At 47.4% G+C, this 15,109-nt stretch overlaps 1 protein-coding gene across 3 annotated transcripts in view; it reads right to left on the bottom strand.

Moving 5' to 3' along the window:
- Positions 1-15,109, bottom strand: part of PLCH1 (phospholipase C eta 1) — a 53,001-nt gene that overhangs the window by 16,478 nt on the left and 21,414 nt on the right. For all 3 annotated transcript variants that reach the window (XM_079315100.1, XM_079315101.1, XM_079315099.1), the window contains exons 3-8: positions 8,261-8,407; positions 7,680-7,923; positions 6,379-6,508; positions 4,732-4,902; positions 2,810-2,903; positions 895-1,098 (exon numbers count right to left, since the gene is read on the bottom strand). In XM_079315100.1, the coding sequence (XP_079171226.1) occupies positions 895-1,098; positions 2,810-2,903; positions 4,732-4,902; positions 6,379-6,508; positions 7,680-7,923; positions 8,261-8,407 (990 nt within the window). The remainder of the gene's footprint in view (positions 1-894; positions 1,099-2,809; positions 2,904-4,731; positions 4,903-6,378; positions 6,509-7,679; positions 7,924-8,260; positions 8,408-15,109) is intronic.

The following is a 15,109-nucleotide window of genomic DNA, read 5'->3' on the forward strand; positions in this document are numbered from 1 at the left end:
CTCCTTATTCTGGTCAGCTGCCCTGAGGTTTGGTTTTGTGGTCAGCTTGCTGAGGTTCATGCAGTGGTGAGAGCTGCCTTAGAGGGCAGCCCCGTGTGGGACCCTCTCTCTGGGAGGGCTGCAGCTGCTGCACTGGAGCACTGAGCCTCCTTGGAGCCTCCCCAGGCAGCTTACACTGCTGCAGCCCCGTGCAGCTCCAGTGCAGCCCCAGTGCAGCCCCTCACAGCCCCGTGCAGCCCCTCACAGCCCCTCACAGGCCCCCCAGCCCCTCACAGCCCCCCCAGCCCCTCATGGCCCCTCACAGCCCCTCATGGCCCCTCACAGCCCCCCCAGCCCCGTGCAGCCCCTCACAGCCCCTCACAGGCCCCCCAGACCCTCACAGCCCAGTGCAGCACCTCACAGCCCCTCACAGCCCAGTGCAGCACCTCACAGCCCCTCACAGGCCCCCCAGACCCTCACAGCCCAGTGCAGCACCTCACAGCTCCTCACAGGCCCCCCAGCCCCTCACAGCCCCCCCAGCCCCTCACAGCCCCATGCAGCCCCTCATGGCCCCTCACAGCCCAGTGCAGCTCCATGCAGCCACCCAGAGCCCCTCATGGCCCCTCACAACCCCCAACAACTCCTCACAGCCCCTCACAGCCCAGTGCAGCTCCAGTGCAGCTCTGTGCAGCCACCCACAGCCCCTCACGGCCCCTCCCAACAACCCCTCACAGCCCAGTGCAGCTCCCCCTAGGCCCCCCCCAGCCCCTCATGGCCCCGCACAGCCCCCCTCATGGCCCCTCACAGCCCAGTGCAGTCCCCCCTAGGCCCCCCCCCAGCCCCCCCAGACCAGTGCAGTCCCCCCCAGCCCCTCACATCCCCCCAGCCCCTGACATCCCCCCATCCCTGACGCACCCTCCACGCAGCGGCAGCCGGCCTGCAGCACGCGTGCGTACATGTCTGCGCGGGACTGCGAGAGCAGCTGGTCCCCGCTCAGGTACGTGTTGTGGGACGAGGCGATGAAATAGTGGCACAGCGGCTGCTGCATGTCCTGGTGCACGTGGCGGTGCAGGGGGTTGGACACCTCGCAGGCAGGGCTGCGCATGAAGCTGGTGAAGCCTGGGGACACATCGGGGACATGTTGGGGACATGCACAGCCAGGAGAGGCCCTGAGCACCTCCCAAACCTAAGCACTGACAGTGGCCATGGACTCCAGCTCAGAACCAAATGTCTTTTTTGAACAGAGCTCCTTGCTGGAACTCCTTAAGGAGAAAACTCCTGTGGATGGTTTTATTGGTTTTTCCTTTTTTTTTTTTTTTCTTTCTTTTTTTTTTTTAATGCTAATGAATGTAAAACTAGTACAATTTACTTTTTGCCCTAAAATAATAATAATCATAATAAAAAGTATAATAATATAATAATTACTATTATTAAATAAATTGTATGTTTATATATTATTATACGAATTTATTAAATTTTATTACAATTCTTATTTTACTATATTAGAACAGAAAAGCAAAATTTTACACTAATTTCATTAATTATTTCTAGATATTTTACTATGATTATAATATAAACTTTTTGCTATTATTTAATTTGAAATTTATTTTAAATCTATTTTAAATTTATACAAGCCTTGTTTTTACTCCTTTTAATGGATCCTATCTCACTACTTTTATTAATTGTTTATATTTTTTATTAAATGATATTTTTGTTTTAGTTTGAAACTGAGCAGAAACACTAATTAGTGTAACAGTTTAGATTTGTTAATTTGAATTGTTTTGTTGCTGTTGCTGTGAGACAGGATTAGGAGTAAAAGCAAGGCAGGTTTAAAATTTTAAAATGGAATGCAGAGCCCTGAGCAGGGATGGGGCAGAGCAGGCAGCAGCCACCCAAAGCAGAGCTGGGGATCACAGCCAAGTCACTGACCCAGCCATCCTCAGTTTGCTTTTGTCTCTAAGTTTATTCAAGAAGATGGCACTTGATTTATAACCCTCTAAATGAGAGCAGCACTGAACAGAGAAAGTTTTTAAAATATCTCCTTTAAGGATGAAACATGTTAAATATTTGCAAAGGACAGTGCAGCCCTGAAAGCAGCTCAGAGATAAAAGCAGCTGCAGCAGCAGGTTAAGGGGAGCAGAAATGCTGTTGAAGTGTCACAGCTTGTTTGTTTTACTTCCCTTGTTTTGGTTTGAGTGCAGAGCCCTGGGTCACAGCAGAAGCTTGTTGAAGGGAGGCCATGCCCTTCAGGAGGATTTAAATACCACGTGGAGGAGGATTCCTATTTCCCTCCTCCCCAAAATCAACATTATACTGCTCCAAGGAAGCTCCTTCTGGGCAGAGGAACACACCATGGCATTTAATCTATTCCATCCCTGCTCTGGGGCTGATTTGATACCAGGTTGGATTCTGAACAAACATACAATTTACAACTGCTTTCACAAACAAGGGGAATCAGGTATTAAAACCCAAGGACAATGCAGCTACCCACACTTTATTTCACAGAGGTATAAATGAAAGGATTGTGCAGGATCCCAGATCTCCAGAGCCAAGGCACAACCAACACTTGACTTTCACTACCCCACGGGGAGCAGGCTCCAGATAAACTGCCTGGGACAGGACAGTTTGTGTTTATCTTGCAAACACAGAGTGGGCAATAAATGCCCACAGCCCCAGGCATGCATGGGATGGCTCAGCACACCTACTCACATCTACATCTCCCCCCTGGCTCACAAACACACCCACGCTCCCCACTGCTGATCCAGGGCAAAAGCCTCACCAAAACACCATCACAGCAAGACAAAACTCTATCTGAAATCAAAACTTTTACCTTCTATACCAAGAACATTTTGCTTCTTGTTTTCTTCTGACACTTCAAACTTCTGTATGATGTCCAGGCAATATTCTGGTGTCACATTATTCATCTGCACAAAAACAACAGTGGAGGTACATTTAATTTAAATGTCACCAGCGTGTGAAAATCTACCTAACTTGGAGGAGACAAATAGGAGAGAGAGGTAGCCATCAATTAAAACCTATGTCATTTTAGTCTCAAAATTAAAATTAGCTGTTTAGCAGCTTTAATAGTTGTACTGGGCAATACTGCTGAAATGAGAACTATGACATTATATTCTTTAATATAATCTTCTTAGACATGCAAAAAGATTTGGCAGGCTTGGATTTCATTTTCATGCCTTTTCCACTCCTATGATTTCATTACTTCCAAGGGAGTTCACTATAATACACAGGCTAGGAGAGAAATAATTAAATTCTGAAATGAAAAACAGCAGCTTTTCTGAAACAAATAGGAATTTTGTCAAGAGCTTCAGCTAGCCCATAGCTGAGGTTCTAACTGATTTGTGGGGCACTTACAAGCAGACACATATTTCCTGCACAACTAAAGGAAAGAAGTAGCTCCCATCACTCATCTCATCTTTCCTCACTGCCTTGAAATCCACCCAGTCCTTGTTATCCTTTTACTTCTCTACAATTCATTTCTCCACTAGCAGCACCACAGGAAGACAGAAGTGACACTCAGACCTCTGGCACCTCACTTGTGCCATCATCCTGCTCACTGTTTGTACTGTCCCAGCTAAACCACCAGCCTAGATGCAGGAATTACACAGGGTAATAGAAAAAAGAACAATTCAGTAGAGAAAAACAACTGATTATCCCTGCTCAGATTGGTGTTTGATTGCAAACACTGCTCAGAGCATGCCCTGTTCTGGTACAGGCTGGCTCAGATTAACTTTTCCATTATCCCCCATGGCTCCTTGCTGGCCCAGTGTGGGGTTCTCATGTGCTCTAGGAATGGAAATATCTGATCTAGTCCAAAGCTGCATCTGCTCGGGAAAAGTCCATTCATTTCTGGTTTTTTAATTGTAGCTTGAGAAGTGATGACTTTGGCCACTAATTTTTTTGTTGTACTTTAAAGTACTTCACTAAAAATAATATGGGGTGTTCTCCTAAACAGAGAGTTCTCCCAGAAAACAAGCCAGTTTAACAAGCTAACAAAAACCCCAACCCTCTTTTGTTCTGTCCTCAGGCTGCAGAATATTTCACATCTTGCCAAATGAGTAGCAGATGGAGCAGAACAGACTGTCCACAGATTTCCAAGCATCCAGACAACAGCAAAAGCAAAATGCTGTTTGGGTGAGGGCACTGGGAATCTGCCTCCTGGCTGGGAGCAGGATCAGCTTTTGGGGCAGTGCTGCCCTGCCCAAGGATGGGGCACTGGGAACATTCAGAGGGATCTCCCTGACCTCCCAACACTGGGAAGGGGCACAGGAGGGCAAGGTGCCTCCAAGCTGCCCATGCTCACCTCCAGGAGCTCCTGTTCCACTCTTTTCCTGGTTTATGATGGAGCAGCTCCCCAGCCAGCTCTGCCCACACAGTGCTCTCAGGAGGGCACACAGAGCACAAGGAGGATGCAGAATGCCAGAGCTGACAGTCAGCTCCAGGTTCCTGCTGATCAGCAGCTCCATAATGTCCCTGTGCACACCCAAAGGCAGCTCCCCCACCTCTGCCACGTTCCTCTCCCTGCTCCAGGTCCCTGAGCACCTTCTCACACCACTATCCCTCAAAAATCACTTCAAAAATCATCCCAAGCAGCTCAAACTCTTTCTAGAAGCATTTCAAAAAGCAGTATCTGTCACATCTGTCTTTGCCCTCCATCCCAAGCTGATATTTTCTGTAAAATCCTTTCCTACACTTGAATGCAAGTACATGGCCATGCTGCAGATATTGCCATACCTTCTGCTCCACCCTCAGAAACTGGGCCAGCTCCTCAACTGTGAGATGATCCTTCTTGTCACTGTAGCTCAGGAGCAGCAGGTAGAGATCCCGACGCAAGGACATCATCTTGTAAAACACTGAGAATTCTTCAAAGTTCAGGGTTCCTTGGTTCTCATCTGTGTCTGCCTCCTGAGGGGTAACAGCACTCAGCTAAACAGGCTCAGCACAGGAGAAAGCAGGGAATAAAACAGAGCAGGACTCGTGTACCAACAGAAACAGTAAATTCTAGTCTGCAACAGTGTTCAGACACAAATTCTAACAGCTAAAATAACTGCAAAATGATATCATCATTTCTGGGGGTTTTGGTGAAAACAGTTACAAAACTAAAGCCAGAGATTCTCTATGAAACTCGAATTTCCTTCTTTAATTTCAAATTTATCTCCCCCAGAAAGAGTCTCACCCTGGTTTTATTCTGATCTCTTGCCCTCCTGTATGCCCTGCAGTTATCCTGGATCAAAACACAGCAAGAGGCATAACAGTATTACCCAAGGCTTCCTCAACAACAGTCTGATATCTTAAAACATTCAGGACAGCATCAGAGTCTTCAATGCACATTTTTTAATCTGCAGCACTCTGCAGAAGGGACAGCTCTGCAGCAGCACTGAGACTCCTCACCAAAACATCCACCAGCATCTCCAGTCTTGATTTGCTGTTTCTCCTCAGAGGTAGGAAGAGAAGAAAGCAGTACTTAGCACACACTAATACAAGCTTTTTCCTGTGAACATCTGCCTAAGAGGATTGCTTTGGATTTTCAAAACAAAGAATATATTCTGGAGAATGCTGGCAGGCACTGTGTGGGTCTCCATGCAAAAAACAACTGCAAGCTACTATCACAGCAAGGCAGCTGAGAGGAGAAGAATTCTCAGCTAAATGGTGTTGCATGGGATTTTAAATCATGTTATATCTATTACATACCTTAAATGATATTTATAACCTGTGGGAACAAGTACAAGCCAAATTAGTCTCTGCAGCACCACCCCACCAGTTTCCAGGTCTTTGGGAGTAACTCCAGACTCCAAAGATGATCTCCAGTGGGGATTTTATGCCAGACAAACAAAGCACTTTTGACCATAGAAGATTCTTCAGCTTTCCCATGTTTTACAGCAAACCAGCTTTGAGCTGGTACTGGTTTAGAAAAGTGAAGATGACTTTTTTTGCTCTCCATTATGTCCTTGGCTTATCTTTCCTTTCCTACAGTAAACACAAGGACTGGTAGAAAATTTGAACTGTTTTCAGACAACAGGAGTAAAAAATTGGTTCTAAATCAATCAAATCCGAGTGGCTAAATATTGAGGAAGCTGTTAAAGAAAACCTAATTACTTGCATAAAGCCAGTTTCTATTCAATAATTTTCCATGAAGGAAATGAAAAAAATATTTCAGTAGCAACAGAGTAACTTCATTGTCCATCAACGGCAGCATTGAACAATTCAGTTCACAATTGAATTCACTGAACAGCTCAGCTCACAGAGCGAAACCAGCACAAAGAGTAACACTGGTAACATCTCGCATTTAAACAATGTTCCTCTTTGGCTACAGAGGGTGAGACTTTGACAAGGCTGCGAGGCTCCGGGTCTCAGTCCCTGCCCTGAGTGCCCAGCACACACCTGGAACATCTGGCGGACCTTCCTGCGGGGCAGGCTGACGTTCAGCTTGTGCAGCAGCTGCTGGATCTCCTCGATGCTCAGCAGCCCGTCCCCGTTCTTGTCAGCCTCCTGGAAGGTCTGCTTCACCCAGCTGCCAGCGTGTCAAGGACAGCCACAGGCACCTCCTCGAGGGCATCCCAAAGGATCCTGTTCACCCCTGCCCTTTCTGCAGCTCAGTCAAATGCTTAGAAGCAGAACTGGTTTATGGCAATTATTCACAGCCCAGTGCACAACCCCAGCCCCTCTGCACTCTGTTTCTGGTGCTGGTTCCCCCTCTGAGAACGTGCCCTAAAGTTTTCAAATACTGCTGGGCTTACTCTGGGATGTTCTTCCATCTGTCCCTTCATTCCACCTGAACTTCCCTTCCCAACCAGCACCTTTCCCCCTCTCCTTGCACAAATATCCCTCAGCACCTCCTGCTAAGTTCTGGCAGTAGCTGGGAGTGGGACAGGGCCATTCTATGTGCAGTCTCCCAGCTGCCACACTGGATAAAACAAACAGGACTTGCAGTGATGTTTCACCAGGAGAGAAGGTACAGCAGACAAGAGCAGCTCAGAAAAATCATGGTTAAATATGGCAAGCTGAAGACAGGTGCAACAGAGCATGCAATACAGCCCCAATGGACCCGTGCCTGCTGTGGATCAGGATCAAACACGGGAGATATAAATTAAAAATACCTGAAATATGTCTGTGCTCCAGAAGTACCACTGGAGATTTCCATGAGGCAGGAGAACAGACAGCTTACAACTTTAATTAAGATGGCCTTGGGGTTTGGTTTCTGGGGAAGGAGTGCTCTTTGTATATAAAATTCTAGTCATCACTGCTGTGAGAAGGCACATGAAGAAAATATTCAGGGGACATGAGGTTCACTTTGGCAACTGGGCTACAACAAATGCTTAAGGAGCTTTAAGGATTTGTGCCCCTGACAAACAATGGAGGCTGGGAAGGACACAGACATCTGACTTACACAAGAGCAACAGAGATAGCCAGGAGTTACTGAGCTATTGAGAGAACTGGTCTGCCCCTTAAAAAAGGAACTCATTAACAAAATGCAAGCCTATCCCCTGAGTGCCATGCAGTTTGATCCAGTCCCGTGGTTTGTGCACACATAAGTGTCCGTGTCAAACCCATTGCTCAGGTTTCCCCTGCAGCAGTGGAAGGGTTTGGTCCCTTCAAAGGAGGGGAAAGGACACCCTGTGCTGAAGTGGGTGAGCCCCAGGCAGGGAGTGAAGCAGGAGGAAGGCTGGCTCCCCAAAGGATACTGCTCGTGCGTCCTCTGGCGCTTGGCCAGCGAGTCCTCGTCGCTGATCCCGGCCAGCAGGTACTTCAGCCCCGTCACCCAGGTGCGAGCCTCCTCGGGGTTGGAGGTGATCAGGTCCAGGCTCTCCAGGTGGCTGCCATGGTAAATGGTGAAGCAGCAGCTGGGGTCAAAGCTGCCCTCGGCGTGCCGGTGGAAGATCTCCGACTGCCGGCCCTCGCTGACTTTGTAAATGGAGTCGATGACAACTGGGGGCAAAGGGAAGCCAAAGGGCACGCTGGGACAGCCAGCCAGCCTCCTCCAGCTTCTCACACTTCTCAGTTACTCAGGCCCAGAGGAGTTAAACTTTATTAATGCTACACCTTCACATCCCAAAGCCCTGTTGCACTGAAGCTTCCCTTGCCATGGCTGTGCCAGCTGCCCTGGCGGCTCCGAGTGCTCCCCAGAACATCACAGGGCTGAGGCCACACAAAGGGAGGAGACAGACACCAACTGTCTCCCATCAGCCCAGGAGCCCTTGGAGCTCTGCAATTCACATCCCAATACTGAACTGCCCAGAAATTAGCAGAAAGATGAGGAGTTTACTTTTTGCCTTCTCGCTCTTCCGGGAGGGCCTCCAGCGGATGCAGCTCCTGTGCTCGTCCAGGTAGAAGAGCCGGACCAGCCCTTTGCTTCCACTCTTCAGCTTCACCATCTGAGTCCCAGACTGCATCACACTCATGCATCTTTCAACTGTGAGGCAGAGCACAATCAGTTCAGCTGAAGGCCCCCTCCTGCACTAATGACACGAGTGATGGCCCCCCAGCACTGCCAGGCACACACCAGCTCTGAGCTGAGCCTCCAAGGACAGCAAGTGGGCAGTGCTGGGAGACTGTCCCTCCTTCACTGCCACCTCCACACAGGAAAATGGAGCAGCTCATCTGGCTGAACACCCTCACCACAAAGGCAATGAAAACTTTCATCTGTGTTGAAGGGAAACATTTTATAGCTGTTTCATGCTCATCTTATTTACATTTTTTTTCTATTACTACACACAGGGCTGTAATTTTAAACCCCAGCACTTCATGTGTTTGGACTGGTGAGATCCTCATTCAAACCCTGCAGTCCTCTGGGCTCAGTAGCCCTGGAGTTTGTCCCTTGTGCTGTGGCACTGGCAGAGCTGCTCACAGAATGACACAGACACATTCACACCCTCCCCATGCTGCCACCAACCTTTGAACACACATTGGGATGATTTCCTTTTATCCACCCATCCCATCTGGATGATAAGGCTTTTTTTCCTCCTCTGTGTTTTGACTAAAATAAACCCATTTCTTCCATTTCATCTCACATCCTCCCCCCTGCAGCCTTCCAAAGACAAGGATCAAGATAACATTTCCTCTTGATCTCAGTATATATCATGTTCTCAAATTACCTTCTGGTTTTATCCATTCACAGGCTCTCCTCACTTGGTATCACTCCAAATTCATCTCCCTGGGTGATTTGTTTACACTCTGGCTGGCTCCCAAATAAACTCTCTGGGTCTGTCTTTATTTCTTATCACCCTTCCTCTCTCCAGCACTTCCCTCTCCAGTGCTCTTCAGTGTCACAGCAAAGACTAACCCACGCTCACACTGCTCTGCCAGAGCTGGCATTTATTTATTCTCCCTGCTCCCAACAGCCCTGACACACTCACAGGCAGTCAGAGCAGCATCTAAACATTGGGCAAAGCAGGGATGAGCAGCCCTTGGCACTGGAATAACCTCCTCTGGTTCCTTCACTCACCAGGAGCTGGCAAGGCAACCCCACATGGAATAAACCCCATCAGAAGGAGGCTTTTTCCTCACTTCTCTTTCTTGGAGGAATGAGGGGACTGAGGTTGAGCTGAACAGAACCAAACTCTTCTGAAAGCATCACCTGAGTGCAATAAATGTTCCTTTACTATGTCCCTAAATAACAGCAGCCCCTGGATCAGCACATACACTGAATGAAGGTGAGTTTGGAGGGGCTTTAAGATAAATCACAAATGTGCCATAAATCAAGCCAGAAGGAGATGTCAGACCATATCCACATGCTGGCTGGGGCAGCATTACCATGGATCTACCTGAAGATGCACAAAGCACCAGGAAGACAAACATTTACAGCAAAGGGATGGAAAACTCAGAGCTGAAAGAAAGATGGATTGAAGCAAAAGTAGTCTCTAAAACTCCCTGTGTACATCCACACAGGAATGCCTTTCCCTAGCAAACCCAGCCTTTTCCTGTGGAACTGAGTTTTAGGAACCCTACCAAGACAAACACGACTTTTCCCAGCACAGAAATGAGGTTCTACCTGTGAGTGTGGATGCACAAAGGTGCCCTGCTCCATCAGCCTGGCACACACACCACAAGCACCTTTTGATTTCACTAATAGAGATCACTTCCAGCAGGGCTTTAGCTCAGTAAGAGGTTTAGCAACAAGCTACTCAACACAGAAAATCTGCTTCTTTGCACCTAAGGCTGGCAGTGACTGGTGAAAGTCTTACAAAAAGAACTAATGCTCAAATAAGTCTCTCTATTAGCACCAGCTCAGTTGTCATTGAAAAAATCCCAGCCCAGTTTCACTAAGATGCTGTTGAGGACAGCCAGCAAAAGGCAGAAGGGAGAAGAATACATTTATTCAATATAAGAAAAGCAGAGAATGGGCCACAGTCAGGTAACTGCAGCCAACAAAACTGTGGGGGAAATAAAAACCATGAAAGGCAATCCAGCTCCTTCTTCACCATTTCAATTGCCTAAACATTTCTACATCACATTTGGAATTGTTATAGGTGCAGTCACATTCATGCTTCAGGCAGACTTCAGTTATAGGGAATAAATTTGAAAAGTCATTCTTTCACAGAGTGGAAGAAACCCAGTTCCTGCCCAGTATCTCAACAGCCTCCACCTCCCAAACCCCACCTGCAGCACGTCCATACCCCAGGGAGCACCACCTTTGCTGCTTGCACTTTCCCAATTCCAAGGAAATACCATGAGAATCCAAACATTTAAAGAACAGTAAAGGTGTAAGAGAGTTCATGGCATCATTCCTGCTGTGTAGGTGTTAATAACAAAGGCTCCACTTTCAAGAAGGGAAGGGGTAATGGAAATGCCACAGCAATCACGGGCACACTGGATTTCAGCTCTGCAAACCATTTACAGAACACCCCATCCTCCCATCCAGGCTATTTATAAAATATAAGCATGCAAATAAAAAAGGTCTTTTTCAAATCTATTCTCAGTATGCTAATGCCAGTCCCTTGCCAGACACCACACATTAGCATCTGAATCAGGGAAGGTATTGAGCAGGCAGGGTAGAACAAAGCTCCAGAAGAGCAGCTCAGGAAGATTTCACTAAGGAATTGGGAAGCTGCTTCCAGAAAAACATCTAATGCTATAGATAAACCAGGAATACAGAGTAAATGAAAGCAGCTCCTCAATGCAGACATAGATTAAATTTTGAGGAAGCAAGACTCCCATTAAAAGTCATTCTTCTAACACAAGGACTAGCTGTGCATTTTTGCTCCAAGTCTGAAAATGAATGAAGTTCAACTAGAGCACCATGTAGTTTATGTTACAAGATCAAAGAAAATTAATCGGGAAGTTTAAATAACAATTATTCTTATGCAATGTATAAGGAAGGTGTCCCTGCCCATGGCAGGGATTGGAACTGGGTGGTGTTTAAGGTCCCTTCCAACCCAAACCCTTCCATGATTCTATGACATTTGAAGCCTTAATTTAAAATTAAAAACCCCTGAAAATTAAACTCTCTTCTGTTTCCAGATGCAAACTTGACAGTCTAAAATCATCCCAACAGACATCCTGGAGTTTAATGGGATTTAATAATGAAAGACCAGTCTACTTTTTTATCACTCAAAACAACCCTTTAAAGCAATACAGACCTGACTTGAAACAGCATTTTTTGATTTAGTTCAGCCATGAGAACCAGTCCTAACACAAACCTCTGCCTAGAGGGAGTAAAGCAGATACAAACCCATCTGTGCCAGCTCCACCTTCTCTGGGGTGGCCACGCTGCCCAGCACGTGGGAAACCTCTGAGGCCAGGAGGAGAGCCATGGAGCCCTGGGGTGTCCTGGGGAGTCCTGGGGAGCCCTGGGGTGTCCTGCAGCCCTCAGGTGTCCCAGGGTGTCTGAGGCAGAGCTGTGGGTCCCAGCTGCCCTGTGAGGCTGCAGCAGCCCCAGCAGTGCTAATCCATCCCCTCTCTAATCCATCCCCTTTAATAACCAGGGAATGGCTCAGCACCAGCCCGAGCTGGGATTCCTCTGCTTTCATTTAATCTAATTGCCAGCACTAAGTCACAGTGTGAGTGCACATCTGCCTGCTCCCGTGCCTCACCACAAGCACTCCAGGACCCTGCAGCCCAGACCAGCAGGAAATTATTTAGGGAATTAAGACATTACACTGAGCATCATTTTCAGGCACATCTCTGCAGTGAAATAAACATCTTCTCCCATAAAACGTGTTCTCTAAGGTTAAATAAATATCCTGGCCAATTCTTGCTACTTTATTTTGAGTTTTAGTTATTCAAGAAAACACTGTTACCTTTGCATTAGCAGCAAAACTTTACTGCCAACAATCTACAGCAAAAGGTTACACCATTATACACCATCATTATACTTTTAAATCAAAATCCAAACAAATTTCTTATTGCTGTCCACAAGCAGGTTTTTTTTTTAATTTTCCTATATGTTAAGAAATTAATATTTCAAAATGCAACCAAATGACAAAAGGTCTGGTCTCATCTTGCTTTTATGGACTTACTGTTACAGCCATCTGACAAAACAAAAAGATTAAATAAGGTATAAAGAGCATTACCAAACACTGAGAAGTATAATTATGAAAGAGGATATAAACTGGGTTTCTAAATTATAGGCATCAACTGCATTAAGCCAACATTAAGCTTGAAGAGATAAAAGGAACCCATAAAATTCAGGAGTTACTTTTATACCTGCAGCAGCCCTTCTCCCCTGCAGTCAGTGTTTTGGGGTTTACTTTGTGAAGGGCTGTGGGGCCCCATGATGGGGTCACTGTCCCTGGAAACATTTCAAAAATGAGTGGATGTGACTGTTGAGCAGCCAGCTCAGTGGTGGACACTGATGCCTGGACTTCATGATCTGAAAGATCCTTTCCAAAAAAGCCCCACTGCACTCGAGCCCAGCACACAATGAACTGCCCCTGTCCCAGCTGTGAGAACCCCAAAGCAAACCCAGCACCCAAAGTTCTCAGCTGCCTGCACCCTGCTCATGCCCTGTCCTGCATCATTCACTCCCCCTGAGCTCTGCTCTGCCCTTCCAGCAATGCCATTAAACACCATTTCCTGCCCCAGAGAGCACTTCTGATGCAAATCCCACAGAACAGCACTAATGCCATCAGGGTGCTGATGCTGGGGTTACATAACAGCCAGGGGGGCAGAGAGGGCAGGTGCAGCCTGGGACCCTCCACAGCCCCAGGCAGGATTGGGGCTTGGTTTAAATGCCACAGCTCAGAGTTTATGCCAGAGTTTAATTTGCCTGGCAGCAGCTCTTCCAGCCTCAGGGAATTTCACACTAAGCTTCTTACAGTGCATTTAATGGTGATCTCTGGGAAGTCCATGGACATGAGATGGACAATCGATCTCTCACACTTCTGCACTTCCCAAGAAACCCTCGAGGAAGCCACACAGCACCAGCAGAGACACCAGAGGCTGAAAAGGGCACCATGGGCAATTCCTCTCAGCCTGGAGATGCAGAGCATCAAAACAAGTAACCAAACACAAGTTGAGACTACTCTAACTACTGTGAATGGTGTCTAATCAAAGGAAATCCCTAACTCTGGGAAGCAGCTCATGCTTGTAAAGACACTAAATAATATGCAAACAAAAAAGGGGTGAAGCTTAAGAACAAAATCATTCACTACCCAGAATGGAGGAACCCCAAGCACAACCAAAATCCATCAGCATGTTTCAGCTTTTTGTAAGTCTGAGAGCTCTCTGGCAGTGTCTTTTTTTCTTTCAATTAAAAAAACCAAAACAAATGGAAAAACTTGGGAGCAGCAGCTCCCAGAAGTCATGTCTGAGCAACATGTATTTCACAATACCTGCTCCTTCAGCCTCCCCTATTGACACCGTGGGCTCAATGCTGCCAGGATGACCAACAGCTCATCTGATTTTCACATTGCAAGTCAAAGGTTTCTGCTCTCCACCTTCTCAAGCTGATCCCTGACAACCCTTATTTATTCTTGCAGAACCCAGAGCTCCTTCCCAGACTGAGGCCCCTCCTCTTTTGCTCTTAGAGATCAGAAAGGAACCAGAAGCATCCAAACAAAAGCTTGGCACTACAGTCTAACCTGAAAGGAGCCTGAAGGATCCTTAATGACAAGCTTTGTTCCCTCTCTGAGGCTGCCCAGAGCACTGTGCAGTGCAGAAACCTCCAGCCAGGCCAGTGGCCCAGCTGGACACCATGAATAATTGATGTTCTCCACCCCTAGCCCAGGACCCCTCCTTCTGCCAGCTCAGCAAAGTTCCACTCATTATCTCCAAGCAATTAGCCCAGGTTTGATCCTTTCTTCAGGAAGGATCCACTGGAGCTGTCCACTGTGAGAGCCCTGGTGCCACTGCAGCACAGCTGCTGAGGACTGTAAGTTTTCCATCAGGACTATGGAATTAGTCCTTTGTCAACACTGAAAAGCACAATCGGTTCAGCACAGCCATGGCCAAGTGCCAAAGCACTTTGTCACATCAATGGGGTGAACAAGGAGCACAGATTTATTAAGCAAACACAGTCGAGTTTGCACATCCTAATCCTCTTTCTTCCTCGAGGATCCCTCAGCAGGGAGGGCAGAGCAGTTGATTATGACACTACAGAGCTGTGGGAAAAGCAGGAGGTGGGAAGAAAAGGAGGAGGGGAGGATGAGCACACAGGGGTGTGGTGTCACTGTGCCAGACCAGGGTGGCTCCCAGGACAAGCAGCCCCCTCCCCTGTGTGGCCAGGCACCGTGGGCAGGGGCTGTGCCCACAACCCCAGAGGAAATCCCAGGAGAGCCCAGCTCAGGGGGGCAATCCCCCCTCTCTGCAGGGCCAAGGCAGGGGCTGCTCCTGCCTCAGCACCCAGGAGCCCTGCAGAGGTGGAGAACAGCAAACCATGAGCTCTCTGCCAGAATCCCACATCTGCCCTCTAAAACAATCAATAAGGACATAAATAAGCATCATACAGCAGGGAGCCAGACCTTGTTCTCAGCCTGCCTGTGTTGTATGATACAGCAGATACAATTCCCACCACAGCTCACTGAGCTAGGGCAGAGCCTCTCATTCACCACACTGCCCTTTATATGTCACACCTCCCACTTAACTTCACCAATTCAACAAAAAAAATAGGAGAAAAATCTCCACCACCAAAAGGCCCTTCCTGAATCTTGCTGCTGTGCCCACACAGAGATGTGGG

This window comes from Erithacus rubecula (assembly GCF_903797595.1).
Source record: "Erithacus rubecula genome assembly, chromosome: 11".
NCBI lineage: Eukaryota > Metazoa > Chordata > Aves > Passeriformes > Muscicapidae > Erithacus > Erithacus rubecula.